This window comes from Hipposideros armiger, unplaced genomic scaffold, assembly GCF_001890085.2.
Source record: "Hipposideros armiger isolate ML-2016 unplaced genomic scaffold, ASM189008v1 scaffold_41, whole genome shotgun sequence".
Lineage (NCBI taxonomy): Eukaryota > Metazoa > Chordata > Mammalia > Chiroptera > Hipposideridae > Hipposideros > Hipposideros armiger.
This window is the reverse complement of record NW_017731391.1, coordinates 5,119,375-5,139,439: the sequence shown is the minus strand read 5'-3', so window position 1 is coordinate 5,139,439 and position 20,065 is coordinate 5,119,375. Positions and strand designations below refer to the sequence as shown.

Sequence of the window (20,065 nt, the reverse complement as noted above, 5' to 3'; positions counted from 1 at the left end):
AGATGAAACAAACAGATAATTTGTTTAACTAACAAAAAGTATGCAACCTTCTAGATTCTTAATCATTAGGCCTCTTTGCAAAACAGAATTAAATATATTTCATAATGCTCAAGTTAATCTATCTTTACTGATTAATTGCACATCTAAATTTCATAGAATTCTCAAAAAAAATCAACATATTTGTCTATATAAAAATTTGAAAACAGGAGTATTACAAAAATTATGATCAATGAATTGTGATCAATACTATAAAAGCAAAATATAATAGAAGGATAAATAACTTACTGAGGATTAAATTAAGTGGGTTCTTTGTTATCTGAGATCCAAGGGAGAGCTGATTAAATGAAACCATGCAGCAGTGGTTGGTAGATAATATGTTCCTCTACCTTTAGAAATCAGAACAGAAGTCCCCCCAAAGAGAACAACACTGTATGAGTGTAAATTTTATAGCTGCAGGTCCAGCCCTCACAGCTCCACAGAGAAAGGCAGAGGTAAGGGGAGGCGCAGAGAGGAAAAAACCCAGGGTTCACACAAGTTCTAGGATTTTCCCAGCTGACCTCTGTGGACCTCAACAACTCAGGTCAATTAACAAATTTCAAAGGTCAGCTCCAGTGACAGAAACTTCCCTAGAGGAAAGCTTATTTTTTATGTTCATTTCTCAACTATTTAATCAGCACTTCTCGCACCCAAAGTCTAGAGGTCAAGGAATTGTTAAACATGCTACCTTTTCTCCAGAGACATGTAATCTGGATGTGGGATGTGCCTAACATTCATACAGAAGTAACTAGGAAATATATGGTAATTCCACATTTGCTAGGGGGAACCTGTTGGAAATAACAGAAGGAACCATGCATTGGCATGAGGTTGGATTAGAGAAATCATGAGATTCCTAAAATGAAGGCTGTATGAGTTAGAGGAGACGAAGATGGCTTCAAAGTGGAGCTGGTCTTTCTAACCTCCCCCCCAGCAGCCAATCCCCCAGTTTCCAAATGCACAGGTTAGTAGATGATCAGTATGGGCAATGGGAATGTTTAGGGCACAGGCAGCCATCCAGGTTGTCTCGGGTAGAGTCTGTGTGAATGTAGTGACATGTAAATGATCTCAGACGAGTGCACAGCAGAATGAGGGGCAGATTAAGGAACTGAAACTATATGCCATGGGGAGACACAGATGGTTTTCATTATCAGAATGATGTTTTATGAAGTATAATTTGACAATTGTTGGCATGGAATTCATGCTGGATTAAGAATCAGGGTAGCAAGAAATGGGTGGTTATCTGAGATACTGGGGGGAATGCCTGATCCTGGGAACTCTGGAAGATAGGACCATTTTTAGAGCGGGGGAGGCAAGTGGGTGCAGAGCAGATCCGTGAGGCAACTGAGGTCAAAGACTGCAAAAGCCAAATTGCTGAGCTTCAGCGGAAGTTGTAATATGTGCTATGATGTCCAGGTGACGATGCCATCATGTCTGGAAAGCCAAGGAAAAAAAGTGTAAATAAAATTCAATGACAGTTTTGTAAATGCCTTCCTTGCCTTGTTTATTTCTGCATTCTCTTTAGGGCCTGGCACAATGTTGTTTTAAGATTGTGTGTGTAACTTAATTGAGTTGAACTGGACACCTGATGTGGCAGCTCGGCCATAAAATCCTCTGACTCAGAACCAGACAGAGATTGAGAGCCAGAGGGAAGAGGCCCTGTCAATCGTCCCCAGAACATAGGGCAACACTTGGCATTCTATAAATGTCGGTATTTTTAAATATGAAAATCTAGCCAAAATCCCTGTTTAGTGGGGATAGACTAAGATAATTAGTCTTAGAGGGGTCTGCCATCAGTTCTCCCTTATAATCTTAATCTGAGCATTTGTTTAATAATTCATTAAAATTTGCATGGTTTAAGAATCATCTCTGGCAGTAAAATCATTTTTTTTAATCACCCAATTTTTAGTTTGTTTAGTTTTGGAGGTAAAATGTCTCCCCAAGTTTACTCTATAGCATTATTAGAAGAGAAGAAGCAGCAGACTGAAAATATTTAAACTTATAAACTCATGGAATTTGTACTTTGTTTTTACCTAAAAACATAACCAAATTTGTACTTTGAGACTAATAGCATTGTTGCTAATGCTTATAGATGAGCAAATGAATATTGCCTCAATCAAAAGTGACAATTTAAAAATATTTTAATTGACTTTACTATTTCTTTGACATTTCCAGGTTGCAGTATTTAAATCAAGGGATTAAATAATCTATAAACTGATTATATCACTTAATGTGAGATAAAATAACTAAAAACTGTATCCAAGACAGATTAAAAATATACCTTTAATATGATTTATATAATTTGTATAATGTGAAAGATTGGATAGAAATATTACTAATTATTCTCCCTTTCATCCTTGACAAAGAAGATATGCTTATGTTGTTGTAAGAAGTATCCAACCAGTGCTTTGAAATTTTATTAACATTTCCTCCCAGGGAAGGTCTAAGCCCGCGATTCTCAACCTGTGGGTCGCGACCCCTTTGGGGGTCAAACAACCCTTTCACAGGGGTCGCCTAAGACCATCGGAAAACAAAAAGATATTTACATTATGATTCATAACAGTAGCAAAATGACAGTTATAGAGTAGCAACGAAAATAATTTTATGGGGTCACCACAACATGAGGAACTGTATTAAGGGGTCATGGTATTAGCTAATTAATTCCAGGTTCTGCAGCTTATAATCATGCTAATTTGTATAGCTGAATTAACATATGATACATTTTTAAAGTAAACAAACACTTATGTTTTGTCTGTTTTTGTTTTGTTTTTGTTTTTGTTTTTGCTGGTGTTAAAATGAATGCGATAGTCCAAATATTTTGTAATTATTTTTATTCCATCCTTGTGACCTGATGAATATCAGAATTATATATATTACTTTAGCCAAAGTTCTCAAAAGATCAGTGTGCCCATTTTGCCCCCCTTTCCTCACTCTCAGTCTGGGGTATGTGACTTCCATCCACATGCAGACTCTTAGAGGTCAAGGTAAACTCAGAGCTTCTCGGCTCTCTTCATCTTCAGACTTGCTACAGCATTTGTTTTGAGTAGTACTGGTTAGGAGGGTATTCAGAGGAGCTATCTATCGAACCAGAGAGAAGGTAGTGTATCTAGGTTATCAATTAATGAAAAAGGCTCCAGTTCATCCAACCCCGAGGATACCCTGACAAAAGGAGAGAAAGCAGGAAGGATTGTGGACTGTTTTGCCTGCTTTTGCACCAGGTATGAGCCAGAAACAGGGAGACTTGAACTAGATAAGGTCAAGGTCAAAGATGAAGGCTGTACTGCGTACACTGTCAACAGGGCCCTTTCTGCATACTATTATAACGAATTAATTAAAAATTAGAGGCAAAACCACATGTTTGCACCACCTTGGGTCAAAGTCTAGAAGCAATTTAGGGCTGATTTGCACCATAGACAAAGAATGAGGTTGTGAGGAAAGTAGTTGGAGTTGTGTGAAAAAAAGAAAAGAACAAAAGGTTTATTGGAAACTGCATGTACTATGTATGTACCAGTGTCTGGGGCCTGTGGAGCTGTTGTTTCTTTCATGGACTTTGATTTGAGTCACCATGGACACTCACGTTTTTGCATAGCCTGTTTTGTGCTTGCTCTTTATAAATATCAGCTTTGCTGCTGGAAGGTGTCATATCCTGGGAAATGACAGAAGCTTGAGATCCTAGCAGCCTGTGTACAGTGTTCTCTTCTACTCTCCCGGCCTGTTCCTTTCTGTCTCTCAAGAGGGCTCAGTGGCCTATAGCGTGTGTCACTCCAGCTAAATCTACCCTCTCTTGTCCTTTCCTAGAGTTCTTTCTCTGGATCTGCCCCTGTATTTTTTTCTTTCTTCTACCCCCTTGCCGCACCCCTCCTCAAGTTCAAGTCCTTCTCCAAATAAGCATAATGTATTGAGAAAAACAGATAAACATTGAACTTTTAAAGTTAAATGCCCAATTAAATAATTCTAATAAAGCCAAGGAATAAAAGGTCAACATAACAATCTGGCTTTAATAATTTTAAATTTTATCATTTTTTGAAGATTGAAATTTATTTTCTTACATATTTGATACTTCTGAAAAGTATGGCCCTCACAATGCCCCTATTCCAAATTAAGTCAATTTTGTAATTCTGTTCATATTTGATTACTTCAGGGTACTGGGATATTGGCTGACATTACTTAAGAAGGCATGCTGAGTGCACATTGCATAAATAAACTGCCTCACACTATGAATAAAATTATGTCTACCCTGAACAGCATGCTTGAAGAAAATGATGGCAAATTTTCAGATCCTTATTTTATTAAAATTTTAACATCCTTACAGTGAAAATAACCTAATTAAAGAATATATGAGTGAGTATGTGTGTAAGATTCTGCTGGGTTTTTTTTTTTCCTAAAAGTCTCTAATGACTGTATACCATATAAATTTTTCTTTGGTTTTCAACTCTTATATGTTTCTTATTGTATTATATAATCTCATTCATTAACCTAAGAATTAAAAAAAAATAATTTTGTCACCTTTGCAAGAAATGAGTTTGCTTTTAAGTTTTACAAAAGTTATTTTGTTAGGGTTCTGTTAATAATTGGATTCTAAAATATATTTTAATACAATTATGGACTACTTTAATTAAATATAAAGATAATTTTTACTTTTTCCCAAATGCAAATTATGAAATTATGCAGGGTGTTTAACTGACCAGGAATAGGTTTACATGAAAGACACAATATGTAAACAAAGTATGTTTTTTGGTTTTTTGGTTTTTTTAGCTGAGCCATCCTGCCACCTGTTGGCAGCTCAGCAGCAGCTCAGCTCAGGTTGGGAATTGAACCGCTGTTGCTCAGAGCTCAAACTCTTGAGCGAACTCTTAACCAACTGAGTCACTTGGCCAGCCCCAAACTATGTTTCATTGCATATGGCGTGGTAATCAAATGTATCATAGAATGTAGATTTATTATGTATTATTACTCTAGGAACAAATAATATTACTATCACAAAGTGATGTTTGGAATTTCCTTAATTTGCCTTTTAAAATCCCTGGGATTGTTTTCTTTTCTTTCTCGTTTAAATCAGGTTTATTGATGTAAATTTGACATACAGCAAATTGCGCATATTTGAAGGGTGTGTCTTGATAAGTTTTGATGTATCACATAATACATCTACACACATGAAGGCATCAAGACAAGATAATGAACCGATCTACCGTTCAAAAATGTGTTCTGGGTCCCTTGGTGATGCCTTCCTTCTGTCCCTTCCTGACTCCAGTCCCCAGGCAACCATTATGTTTTCTGTCACTATAGATTAGTTTGCATTTTCTAGACTTTTATATAAATGGAATCATGAACTATGTATACCTTTTGTATGGCTTCTTTCACTAATCATAATTATTTTGATATTCATCTATGTTGTTGTCAGCAGATAATACAGAATTACTATTATTTCTTCCTTAAATATTTAGTATACTTCACCAGTGAAGACATTTGGGCCTGGAGTTTTCTTTCTGGAAGGGTTTTTAATGGTAAATTCACTTGTTTTTAATAGATGCAGGAACAGTCAATATTTCCAATACAATCTATCTCTTCCTCAATGAGTATTCTTAGTTTGTATCCTTCAAGGAATCGATCCGATGTAAGTTATTGAATATATAGACATAGAATTATTTATAATATTTCCTTATTATTCTTTTAATGTCTACAGGATCAGTAGTGATGTCCCCTCATTTCATTTTTTTTTTAAGATTTTTATTGGGGAATTGGGGGGATGGGAACAGTGTTGGGGAATTGGGGGAAGGGAAACAGACAAGTTGCTGTCCTTTTGTTCTTCAGTCTAGTTGTGGAGGACATTGCTTCACTGGCCCAATTTGGCACCATCATTGCGCTCTTCCTGGGCAAGGCAGATCAGTCGCTGGCTTCTAGACGGCCGCTCACCTCGGCTGCTGGCCGCTCACGCTGGCTGCTGGCTACACACAGTAGCCCATTGCAACCCACTGCAGCAGGGGCTGCATCCTACGCCGTTGCCAGCGACTCACGGCAGCCCAGCTCCAGGTTGAGCTGTTGTTCAGCATCTTAGCTGTGAAGGGCAGTGTCACTGGCCCTTATATGTGGGATCCGAACCGGGGCCCTCTGGCATCCCAAGCCAGTTCTTAACCATCGCGCCACTCGGCCGGCCCTCTCATTTCATTTTTGATATCGGTAGTTTGTGTTTCTTCTCTCTTATATTCCTCATCAAGTTGAATAGAGTTCAATCAATTTCGATGATCTCAAAGAAGTGGAATTTTGATTCATTGATTTTTTTTCTTATAATTTTTCTGTTTTCTATTTCTATTAATCTGGTATAATCTTTATTACCTTACTTTATTTACTTTGAATTTAACTTGCTTTTTTTTCTTAAGATGGAAACTGAGTATGTTGTTTTGAGACTCTGACTCTAATACAGGTATTTGGTCCTATGTAACGCTTTATTGGCATCCTATAAATTTTAATATGTTGTGTTTTCATTTTTATTCAATTCAAATGCTTTCTAACTTTCTTTTTATTTCTTTTTTTAAAACATTGGTTAATCATATGCATTTTATTTAGATTCCAAATATCTTGAAATTTTTCCAGGATTTTTTATTAGTGATATTTAGTATAATTCCATTAGAGAACATACTTTGTATGACTTGAATTCTTTTAAATTTATTGGGACTTATTCTATGTCTCAGATTATGGTCTATCTTGATAAACATCGTTTGTGTTCTTGAAAAGAATGTGTATTCTTTTGTGACAGAGTGTTCTATAGATGTCAATTAAGTCAATTTTGATATATAGTATTCTATATTCTATAGTTGTATAGCCGTACTGATTTTTGGTCTGCTTGTTCTATCAATTATTGAGAGTAATATTGCTATCTTATACTATATTTATAAATTTACCTATCAATTCTTATAGTTCTATATGGTTTTACTTCACGTACTAGCAAAAGTTTAGGATTGTCATAGTATCTCAAAGAATTGCTTTTGTCATTATAAATTATATTTTCCAATCCCTTGTAACAATCTTTGTTCTGAAATCTACTTTTAAAATAATTTTTATTAATGTTCCCATGCTATATATTTTTCATCTTTTTATTATTTGTGTCTTTCTATATAAAATGGATTTTTTGTAGATAGCATATAGTTGGACTGTACTTTTTATTTAATCTGACAACCTGTCCCTTTGAACTGGGGTGTTTGGACCATTTGCAGTTAATGTGATTACTAATACTTCTAGATTTAAATCTGTTATCTTGCTACTTGTTTTCTCTTAGTTCTACATTTTCTGTGTTCCTTTTTTTCTTCTTCTGCTATATTTTGGATACATTGTGTTTTTTATTAAATTCTATTTCTCTCTTTGGTTGGTTTTTAGCTATATCTCCTTATTTTGTTCTTTTGGTAGTCACAGTTTATAGTACACACAACTTATTACATTCTACCTTATTTTGATATTATACCAGTCCACATTTAATACAAAAACATTGTAATAGTATATGTTTCCACCTCTCACCTTTGCTATAGTTTTCATACATTTGACCTTTATGTATGTTATAAACCTTACTACATTATATGTGTAAGCAGTTAATTATATTAAAAAATATATTTAAAGATTAAAATAACTTGTATATTTAACCATGTAGTCACTACTTCAAATTTTCTTTATTTCTTTGTATAGATCCATATTTCTATCTGGTATCATTTTTTCTTGCGCCTTGTTTTATATTTTTTATTGTGGTAAATATTTTCTACTGATGAATTCTTTTAGTTTTTTTCTTTTTATGTAAAACAGGTGTTTATATCACTTTCATTTTTAAAAGTTATTTTAATATTAATTAGGTATAGAATTTTAGCTTGACAGATTTTTTTTCTTTTAGTTCTTTAATGATGTTGTCCATTCATTTGTGTTGTTTTTAATGAGAAATTTGCTGTTTTTCTTTTTTTGTTTGTTTCTCAGCTGGTTCTTAAATTTTTCTTTTACTACTACTGTTGAGTAATTTCCTTATTCTGATGCTTGGTATGATTTTCTACATAGTTTTTGAGTTTGGGGCTCATTTAAATTATTGAATCCATGGGTTTTTAGTTTGCATTGAAATATTTAAAATTTTGACCACACTTCAAATATTTTTTTACTCTCTCCAGTTCCTCCTTTGATGACACCAATACCACTTAGATAGTTTGAAGGTGTCCCAGAGTTCACTGATGCTCTGTTTATTTTCATTTTTTTAATGTTTTATTTTGGATAATTTCTATTGCTGTCTCTTCAATTCATTACTCTTCTTCAATATCTAATCTATCATTAGTGCTTTTCTTGTGTACTTTTTCTCAGTTTAGTTTTCATTTTAGTTATTTTAGTCTTTTTTTTTTAATATTGTACGTGAAAAGCTACCCAATGCCAAAGAAAAAGTACACAAAAGGATTGGAGGACTCTCATAGAGCCAAACTAGTACTATTGTTACCAGCCATAAAACCCAAAGCTAACAGAAGAAAATAAATGATACGAATTAGAGCAGAAATAAGCAAAATGGAGAACAGAAAAACAACAGAGAAAATCAATGAAACCAAATATTGGTTTTTTGAAAAGCTCAACAAAACTGACAAACTTTTAGCAGATGGACTAACAAAATAAAAAAAAGAGAAAACTCAAAATATTAACATCAGAAATGAAAGTGGGGACATTACTACCACTTCTACACAAATAAAAGGGATTATGAGTACTATGAACAACTGTATATCAATAAATTGAATAACCTAGATGAAGTGAACAAATTCCTAGAAACACAAAACCTACCAGACTAAATTATGAATAGAAAATTTGAACAGACTTATAAATATTAAGGAAACTGAATCAGTAATCAAATATCTCTCAACAAAAAAAAAACTCTGAACCTGTTGGCTGTACTGGTGAATTCTACCAAATATTTAAAGAAGAACTAATACCAGTCTTGCTCAAACTTGGACAAAAATTGAAAAGGCGATAACACTTCCTAACTCATTCTGTGAAGCCAAAATTACCCTAATACCAAAGCCAGATAAAGTAAACTAGAGATCAATATGTCTTATGAACATTTATGCAAAAACCATCAACAAAATACTAGTAAACAGAATTCAGCAACATAGTAAACAGATCATAACCCATGCTCAATGGGACTTATTCCTGAAATGTGAGGATGATTCCACATATGAAAACAAATCAATATGATATACCACATCAACAGAATGAAGGGGGGAAAAAACCCATTATTATCTCTAAATTGATGCAGAGAAAGCATTTGACAAAATTCAACATCCTTTCATTATAAAAACATTCAACAAACTGAGAATAGAAGGAAAAGTACCTCAACATAAAGCCATATAAGAAAAATCCACAGCAAACATCATACTCAATGGTGAAAGACTGAAACTATTTCCTCTAAGATCAGGGATAAGGTAAAGATGCTCACCTTACCATTTCTGTTCAAGATAGTACTGGAACTTCTAGCCAGAGCAATCATGCAAGAAAAAGAAATAAAAGGCATCTAAATTGTAAAGGAAGAAGTAAACTTATCTTTTTGCAGATAAAATGATCTTATAGTTGAAAAGTGCTAAAGATTCCTTAAAAAAAACTGTTAAAAGTAATAAATGAATTCATCAAAGTAACAGGATACAAAGTCAACACACAAAAATTAGTTGCATTTCTATGTGAAAAGTAAATTTCAGAAATAATTCCATATAAAATAGCATCAAAAAGAATAAAATATGTAGAAAATAACTTACCCAAGGAGATGAAAGACTGGCACAGAAAAGCTACAAGACATTGCTGAAAGGAATCAAAGACGTAAATAAATGAAAGCACATCCCATGTTCATAGGTTGGAAGACTACTGACATTTTAATGTCATTACTACCCAAAGAAATCTACAGATTCAATGTAATTGCTATAGAAATCTCAATTACTTTTTTGCAGAAATAGAAAAACCTATCCTAAAATTTATATGGAATGGGTGACCTCCTGAAGATCACAAGAGTTCTCTCTGTGTGAAGCTCTCTCCTTTAGTGTTCTGTCCTGCAAACTAGCTGTCTTGGTCTTCCCAAGACACTCTATTCCTTCTCCTTTACTCAAGAAATCTGCTGGGATGTGCCTGGGCTAACTCCCCCTCCACTGGCCTGAAAACTCTCTTATGGACTCACCTCATTTGTTTCCTATCTTTCAAAAATCACTGTCCTTCATCACTTTTAACTTTCATATTTCCTACATTATTTCTCTTTCCTTGGGTGTGATTTCTTTCTTTTGACATATTTACCAACTGTTTCTCATAGTTTTAAGTTTCTTCTTTTGCTTTGTAATGTTGGTTTTTTAGTTTGTATTTTGTAGATATTTAAAACTCACGCATGCTGTTCTCTGCCATGTGGTTTGGATGGCTTTCCAGGATGATTTTCTCCCTACCCATTGCTGACATCCAGTTGACCTGCACTACTGATAAGGACAGAATAGTGTTAACAGTGCTGAAACCTCATCCTTTGGCACAGTTGCTTTTTTTTTTTTTTTTGATCTCCCTAAAGAATGTCTCTCTGCCTTTGAACTCTGAACCCTCTCTGAGAACCCCAGGACCTATCCACAATTCAGTTACTAAATGGTTAAGGGACCAGCAGATGGTCTGCAGCACTCTGTACCGTTATAAGAGCAGAGTCCTTTCTGACTGGTGGGTGTATTTTTATATTACCCCTACCTCCACTCAAGTCTTAACACTGGGGGTGGGAGGCCTTTCTCCCATGTGGGAAGTGCTATCCCTGATACCACGCACTCATGGTGGTAGAGGGCCACCACTCATTCCCATTGTTTCTCTTTACGCCAGCCTATTTCCTCATGGAATCACAGGAAAGTGGCACGTTGCCTGTTATACCAGAAACTGTAGAGGGAGTTAGACCAGTTCACAGCTAGGAGCTGATGAGTAACTCTAGTGGCATGCTCATTCATGAAGCCCATTTCTGGTCTCCTGACGTTCATAGGGTAAATTCAGTTTCTTTTTTAAAATAGACTTACAGACTTTTAAGCTTGGACTGCCACTGCTCAAATCCAGTTCCTAGTACCTACTTGAGGATTATACTGTTCTAGCCCCCAATCCACAACTATGGGTTCTTTCTGTAATTAGTCCATTGACTTTTTAATTGAGGTATAATTGACATATAACATTATATTAGTTTCAGGTGTACAACATAATGATTTGATATTTGTATACATTGTGAAATGATCACCATAAAAGTAGTTGACATCCATCACCATATATATTGTAGTTACACATTTTTTTCCTTGTGATGAGAACCTTTAGGATCAACTCTTTTATCAACTTTTGAAATCACAATACAGTATTATTAACTATAGTCACCATGCTGTACATTACATCCTCATGGGCTATGTATTTTATAATTGGAAGCTTGTACCTTTTGACCACCTTCACCCACCTTCCCACCCCTCACCCTCTGCCTCTGGCAACCACCATTCATATTTTTCAATGGCTTTTAATCATAATTCATTTCAACCATTATATATATATATATATATATATATATATATATATATATATACACACACACATATGAAATCATCTTACCTGTGTATCTGATGCTTACTTCATATATCACTTTGTATGTCACACTATTCTGTCTGAGTTGACCTGCTGTTATAACTCATTTCCTTTGTATTTCCTTTCTTTCTCCCAGGAGTACCTTCTATTTTATATTTCCACTCAGGCAATCAGCCCTTTGCCTGTCTTCCTAAATTTTTTCTACCTCCAGACATTGGTTTCTTTTGGAATATCATTTGACATTTGGAATATACAGATTTTATATTATAAACATTCTCCACTGACTTTTATGAATTTTTTTTATATAATAAATTTCCACAAATATTTTTTTTTGTATACATATTTCTAACCTACCCTAAGAGGGAAAATGACACTCCCCTTATCTCAATAGCATTTTTAGACTCATTGTGAGGAAGGGAGCATTTAACTGTACATGTATAGAATATATTTATCTTTGAAATCTTTTATATAACTTGTATTTTAAATAGACGAAATCATTTACTAGAAATGGGGTATATTGCTGTGTGACTAAAGTAACTCTGTATATACCTCTGATTTTTCAGCATGTCAGATTTGATTTCTTTACATGGTTGAATTTTCTAAAATTTGGCAACATTCATTTCCCAGTATTATCAGTTCCTAAATCTTCAAAAGTGCTGGGAAACTTTTGTGTTTAAGGATTATCTTGTTCTTAGAGTTGATGAGACCAGAACTAAGTGCTTCGAATACTTAAAGGATCCCAACTGTGCTAGAGCAGTAGGTACACTCTGGTGTGAACTTCAAGGGTACACTGTATTGAGAGTTTCAACACTTGTACATGATCATTTGAAGTCTGCAATATATTTGACATTGGACTGTATATCTGACCACTGTTTTGCTGTGTGTGTAGCACTATAAGTGAGCGATTGGGTTGGTATAAGGCACCACTATTGAGAGTCTTTTTACATGATCTTCAATTCAGATGGAAACAAATCTGACATGTTACAGGAAAAATAGGCCAATTAGTGATACAGTTTAACAGCTTAAGGGAGAGAGCCAAAACATTTACTTACACTTGACAGAATGAAGAGGAAGGCAAAACATAATTTTAGCAGGGCCTTTATTTTTAAGAAATTAGATCTTCCTTTTACAAAAACAGCTCTAAAGATTTTGAGCTTCCTAAATGAGGTAATTAGATACAAAAATCACTAATTTCTTTTTATCTGTAATCTGTACCAATACAGATTGGGGGCAGGCATTATTTTGTCTTGCACACTGACCACTTTTCTCAGTTTTCTGTTTTCTTCCTACTCTGTCTGACTTCAACATGGACTACCAGGGCAGATCTACCGCTGCATTGGTTGTTAGAATATTGAAATATTTTTCTGTTCATTGGGAAGGAGCCTTAATAATAACCTTACCAGTGATTGAGCTCCAGACATTTCTGTCTCCCGCCCTGGTTCCTGACCTACGCTGAGGACCTTGCATCCCTGACCCCACTATTTAAAGTAAAGAGTAAACATCTGGAATAGCTAGTAGCTTTGTAGACACTGACCAGGGTCCATTTCGTTTGGTCAGTCTCATTCGGTACCAGTGGTTAGGTGTTTTGAATAGCGTCTCTGGGAGTGCCTCTTCCTTAGGTATAGTCATTTTAAGATTTTAAATATCTTCCAAATGGTGATGACTGTCAAATTTGCACTTTTAGTTTTTTTCTCTCCAACATCAGAATTCTGTAACTGCCTATTCAACACCTTCATGGATGTTTGATAAACATCTCAAACACAACTCATTCAAAAGTTAAATGCTGCTTTTTTGCCCCATATCATACTCTTCTGTCTATCCGGAAATATCAACTCAATCTACTTGCTCTGCCTAAAAAATCTACACTGGGGACTGTTTCTTGACTGCTCCACTGTTACCAACTGATCCAAACCACCACTAGCCCTCTCCTGTTATTTAAATGCCTCCTAAATTGTCTCTCTTGTCTCCTTTAGTCTTTTCTCAACATAGCAGCAAGAATGCGTATAAAATTTTAGCCATGTCATGTTATACAGCTGCTCAAAACCCTCCTTTGGCTTCCTGTCTCACTCAGACTGAAGGCCCATGTTCTTCCTTTGGCTTAGATTACCTGTATAATCTTTGCATCTTCTGTTACCTCTCTGAAATCATCTCCCTCTATCTGTGCTTCAGCCATACTGCCCTCCTTTATTCCTATTCAAATACACAGTGTGCTCGCTACATCTAGAATACTCGTCCTTGCTGTTTGTACCTGCTCATTTAACCACTGTATTAAAATTCGTACAACTTAAAGCTTTGGTTCCCCCCTCCTCTTTTATATTCACGCTTAGCATTTTCCACTTACTAATATAGTATATATTTTACTTAATTTATGGTGTTTGTTTTGTGTCTCCACCTATTAGAATGTGAACTCTTTAAAAGTAGGAATTTTAGTCTGGTTTGTTCGTTGCTTATCCCAGGGTAAGGAACAAAGTTCTAGACTCATGTGTAGTAAAAACTTGAAAAATTAAACAAGATGCCTCGTTTTGACTTTAAAATTCATGAAAATAAAGAAGTAAAAGTGAAGGTTTAGAGATATGAAGCTGTAACATATTAATGATGAGAGTATAAAACAAGTCCAAATTTTCTGTAGAAAATCAGTCAGAATATATCACACACTTTGATTATGCAGATATTTTGGTATAGTAAAACTCTTTATTAAAAGCTATCCTAAGGAAATAATAATGTATACAAACATCTGGCAACCAGGATAGCAACAACTGTCTTGTTTTTAATAATAAAAAAATATTTAAATCAAACCCCTCAAATTTCCAAAATAGAAGCTCAGTTAAACAAAGGGCAGTACTCATATAATAGAATATTATGGAGCCATTAAATTCATATTTAGATAAATACTTATTGCCATGTGAATTATTGACACTATACTGATAAGTGGATAAAAGCAGTCTATAAAAGAGAATATGCTGAATGATGTCATCTTTGAAGAAGAGATGTATATCCTTGTACATTAGTCTGAGAAAATGGACCATTGTTAACAATGCAGTTTTGAGAATGGATTGGGTATGACGTTCTTATTTATTTAATTTGTATTTTAAAATTTTATTTAAAATAATGATCACATAGCACTTTTATATTGGGAAAATCAAAATTATATTTGTACTGATCTTCAAAAAGCTGTTAGCATTATATATGTAAAGGATTTTCCCTACGTGTCAATACCCCCTTTATGGCATCTCATATGTTTATGATGAATGTCTTCTATTAGCAAGTAGGGACTAATGCTCAGAATTTGTTTTTTGAATTGTCTCTTTGGGGTATTTTGGTCTTTAGAACCCTGACCCTGCCTGGCTGCAGGGATGGATATATTGAACAATGTATTTAACATGACTGCTTACAAAACACTTAAATTGAAGTCGTTCAGTTATCTAATATTTCACTTCAGAGATCTGAATTAGAACTAACCCGCCTCCCACCCTCTCTGTCTGTAGTCAGTACTATTTTGGCAGCAATATACAAGCCAGTTCTGTTGAGCAGAAGAAGGGGAAATTCTCTATCTGGCCAGAGTGGAATGAAGCTGACATAAATGCGGAAAAGTGGGACACAGGCAAAGGTGGAAAAGAAAAGGACAAAACGGGGAAAAGCCCTATACTTGTAAGTAAACTTGATTGTGACTGGCTTCCATTTGGGTCTTTACTGTTATAATGAAATAAGATACGTTCACACGTGAGTGTGCTCATTCTACTCCACAGTCTCCATACCAAAGAGAAATTTTGTTTTTGTCCTACGTTGTCTTTCCGATCCTTCGTCCTCAGCTTTGGTGAATCAGATTTAAATAAGTGGGAGGAGAGAGATGACCAAAGAGTCACAATGAAGTACAGAAGACATTGATTAATAGAGCAGGTTAGCTGGTGGATTTTGGACACATTGGGAACAAGGCATTTGGAGATGGTGGTTCAGACACCAAGAGACCTCTGCAGACTTGTGAGCTGTCATTTGGTGATTACAGGAAAGATTTTTTTTTAAGGAGATGGTACAGAATGGCTAGGTTCAACTTTGGTGTCTTTGTTTGCATAGAGCACTCCAAAATGGTACTTATTAGCATTCACATTTTGTTCACAAAATGTAGAATCACAAACTTTATGATTTATATCAATAATTTGTTTACAAAAGTTATTCAATAAACATAAATTGCTGACTCTTAGAACCTGAACAAGTTCAAATTACCAATGTGAGGGAATGCATTCTTGGTACCACACCTAGGTTGATTATGAAACTTTTAGGTGCAAAGGCTTTTGAACTCTCTGGGTTCAAATGAAAATGGCCATAGTATATTTTTAACGGCAATTCAAAGCTTATGGACATTGGGTGTGAATTTACATCAGGAAGGTAGCTTGTGCAAATCGTCAATGGAGCAGTTGAGCATCAGCTCAAACACTGGCTATTACAACAGTGCAAAGTGGTACCATCTGGGACAGAACCTTGTTCCCCATCCCCTGGTTCTGTTCCACAACCTCAGCATTCTTGGCTCTGGAAGCAACAGTTTCTCCATTGGTGTGAGTGCTGGACACTCCACGCATTGTGATTACATTTCTATGATATGTTAGCTTTTAGCCATGATTTGCAACATTTATATTTTACCAGGATTAATTGCCTTAAGCATCAAACTATAGCAGATACCCTTGGAATTTTACAGAAGGCCACTTTTTTACATGTGAGGCTAGTGATCAGTATGTCAGCCTCTGATGAACTAACCCTTCCCTGCAATTCCAGAGTCAGGTCTCACTTCAGCTAAGTGATGGCAATGAAAGAATATAATGGGTGAACCAAACTAAGATGAAGTATTGTCAGGTGGATGTAAGAAATACACATAAAGCAAAATGACATGGAAAGATTATCATTAACTTAATGTGAGAGGCTCAAATCCTGGAGAAAAGGGAATTACACCAGGATGAGCCCACATTTTCCTTAGTTTTGTTTGTTTGTTTCAAGGACATTTATTAATTCAAGGGATGGTAATTAGAAGCCAAGCAGAAAGTATGTCTTGGGGCTTATGTCAGTTTCTTAGGGCTGAGGGGAGAGAGGATATTGTCTGGAGCTGCCAGAGTGGCCAGAACTTGAACCAAAATCCCAAAGATAACTACAGAGAAGTGATTTGAAAATTTTGAATTTAATTTTATTTTGGGGTATTAGCTCAACTCCTAAGCTATGTGTGTGAAGCTTTTCTGGTTGAGCAAATGAGTAAAAAGCAGTGGCTTGGAGGCTAAAAAACTCAGAAAAGAATTCATGATGCTGTGGCAAGAGACTGGAATTCAGGGGACTCCCAGGTGAAGAGACCCTGATAAACACTCCAGCTTTTCAGTAGTACCCATGATAGCTATGCCATTGTGTACTGAGGAAGGGCATACCAACTATACACCAGCCTTACCAAACACTGAAGCCCAGCCTCGACTGGGTCAAGTTCCTCTTGTACTCTGCCTGCCAGAAGGGAATAAAATCTTCCTTTCTGGAAGAAGACCTTGTTATTTAGAGCCTTCTGAATTTTTATATTCAGTGTATATCATACAGTCAAGTTTAGTAGGCATAAAGAGATACAGAACGAAGCAACTGAAAACTGAGAGGAAAAATCGGATAGCAGAAACAGGACCACAGGTAACTCTGATTTTGGAATCATCAGATAGTTTAAGATAACTGAATTAATATGTGCAAGGAAAAAATAATGTGAAGGAACCCCAGAAGTCATATACAGCTCCTGGAAACCTCAGTCTGTTTTTCAAAAACTCATTCTTTGATCATTTTGACTAGATGTTGGGGTTGCCTTTGTCTTTATTCAAATTATTCCAATATCTTAAATGTGACAATAAACCATATGCTCCAGATACACATCAATATTTATTACATTTAAAACTTAGACAATGCCCTCAAATATAACCCATTTCTCTGGCCAAACCAGCATTAGGATAAAAAATATGATTACTATGAAAATCCCAAAACTATTTATTTTGCCTCATCCCATTCACTCAGGTGAAATTTAGTTATCTTTTTTTATATATATAGGTAGTTTATATTCTTTGAGTGTTTTGCTTATACTCCTAGCACTTTTTGTGTTATTTCTTGTAAGGATCTCAACACTCCTTTCCCCCATCTATCTTATAAGCTGTGAGAACTTTTACACAGTAGCTACCTTAAGTCTCTCTACTTGACTAGATTGCTAGCATTTGAGAGTAGATATTTGAATATCATTCTTTCTCCAGAGCTCACTAATTGACCTATATTAGGGACTCAAAAATTAATAAATTAATTACAGTCTTGGGCATTTATCCCAGAGAAATGGAAACCGATATTCACATCAAAACCTGTAACCTGTAGACAAATGTTCATAGCAGCTTTATTAGTAATAGCCCCAAACTGGAAACATCCCAGATGTCTTTCAAATATCTATATCATGAAATATTACTCAACAATAAACAAGAACAAAGTATTAGTGCATGCAACAATTTAGATGAATTGAATCTCCAAGGAATTAGGCAGAGAGGGAAAAAAGCCAATCTAAAAGCTTATATACTATATGATTCCATTTGTAGAACACTATCAAAATGACAACAGTATAGAAATAGAGACCAGATCAGTGATTGCCAGGTGGTAGGGAGTGGGGAGTCAGAGGGTAGCTGTGGCTATAAAAGGGCATAGAAAGGATCCTTGTGCTGATGGAATTGTTCTGTATCTGGTTGGTGTCATTGTCAATATCCTGGTTGTAATATTGTGCTATAGTTTGTAAGATGTTACCGATGGGGAAACAGAACACAGGAACTCTCAGTATTGTTTTAGAAAATGGTATGTGAATATATAATTATCTCAAAATAACAAGTTTAATTAATACAATAAATGAAAGTCAGATCAAAGTTACACATTTCATTTATATATAGCCCTGTTTATGATTCTAACAGTTGACAATTATGTAAACTTTTTCAATCTTCTCTATTCAGGTGTAAAAAAAAAAAATTCAGTGGAAAGTATTTCCATATCTGGCCCATTCAAAATTGTTTTCCCTCTATACCTATATCACATTCCAAAGCAGTTCATCCTTGTTTGTATTGTTTCTTCTGTAATCAAAATGCTACTCAACAAAGTTTCATGTATTAAATACAATATTGTTAACTTCAGTATTCTCCAAATACTTCATGACTAGCTTGAAAACAAACACACATGTTGCTCTATAAATGTTTATTTATTGATCCAATCTATGCATTTACTAATTTTATTAAGATTGAGTTGGTTTTATTTTAATAAAACCATAGGGAGATAAAACTCAATGTATTTTTTATATAGCATTGTTTTGAGGACCCTGAAGGAAAGATTGAATTACCACCATCGTTGAAAATTTATTCCTGGAAACGTCCACAGGATTTTATAATTAATCGGGTAAGAAATATTTTTATTATTAACCAAAATATGTATTAATGATGGGATGTAATATGCTAGCTATGAAAATTTGCATTTAAAAATAATTTAGGGTACTTTTTTCTGTGGTATTCAGTAATAATAAGTAATTACGTTTTGGCATTTAAATTAGAAATAGTTGACTATGTCTTGTACAGGCTTCCGAAAGAATATTGAAATTTTATTTAGAGCCTCAAGTTTTCTTCTGTTCATGATGTCCAATTATAGACTAAAATGTTGTGAGAAGTTATTCCTTAATTTCTGACAGACTTACTCCTTTCTGCTTCTTAGCAGGAACTTATGTGGCATGAAAGTCTATTTACTCTAGTGTTTATTAGCATTAATTTTCCAGTTCAAGAGATTTGCACGTGGATCTCTCTATTCCAGGGATTGTTGAAGCATTTTTCAAGTGCTGCCTTCATTCCTGGACCCCATGCCCAGACTCTTGAATCATATTGACTGGGACATTGCCCAGGAAGCCTTTATTTTAAATAGCACTTAAGTATTTTAACGCTTTAGACCCACTGGTCTATCTTCCTAGTAGCTGTGTTCATTTGAATATATTTGGTATTTCCAAAGGTTTAATTATCATAAATGCCTTATTTTTCCTTCTTGATTCTGTTATTATTTTCATTTAATGCATAGAAAACCAGTGGGCTAAATTAGTTGCCAGTTAGCTAGTTAAATGGTTGTAATGCAGCTAACTCTTCCATACATTATGGAATCCATTCAGTGCCTGTTTGTGCACAAAATCATTTTATTCCTAAAACGTTTAGCCTTTATAAGCACTGCTACCAGTGACTATTCCAGTTACTGTTACTAGCTGAGAAGGTCAGGTAATCCTAAATTCTGGCACTCTCTATATTTACAAAAATGAGAAAGTAAAAGATACATCTCTGTTCATCAGAGTACTTATGGAATGTCGACTTGTAAGAGATTTTAAATAAAAGAAATCAAATATACATAAACCATGCCTTTAAATTACTTATAATGTTAGGTAACATTGACATAAAGAATACAAATTCTGTGATGCTCATAT

The 20,065-nt window shown here is 34.9% G+C and overlaps 1 protein-coding gene across 1 annotated transcript in view; it reads left to right on the top strand.

The window, feature by feature from the left end:
- The window catches only part of ADGB (androglobin), a 155,746-nt gene that overhangs the window by 5,568 nt on the left and 130,113 nt on the right, over positions 1–20,065 (top strand). Inside the window, exons 2-3 of the mRNA XM_019638918.1 lie at positions 15,078–15,240; positions 18,916–19,008. Coding sequence (XP_019494463.1) covers positions 15,078–15,240; positions 18,916–19,008 — 256 coding nt within the window. The remainder of the gene's footprint in view (positions 1–15,077; positions 15,241–18,915; positions 19,009–20,065) is intronic.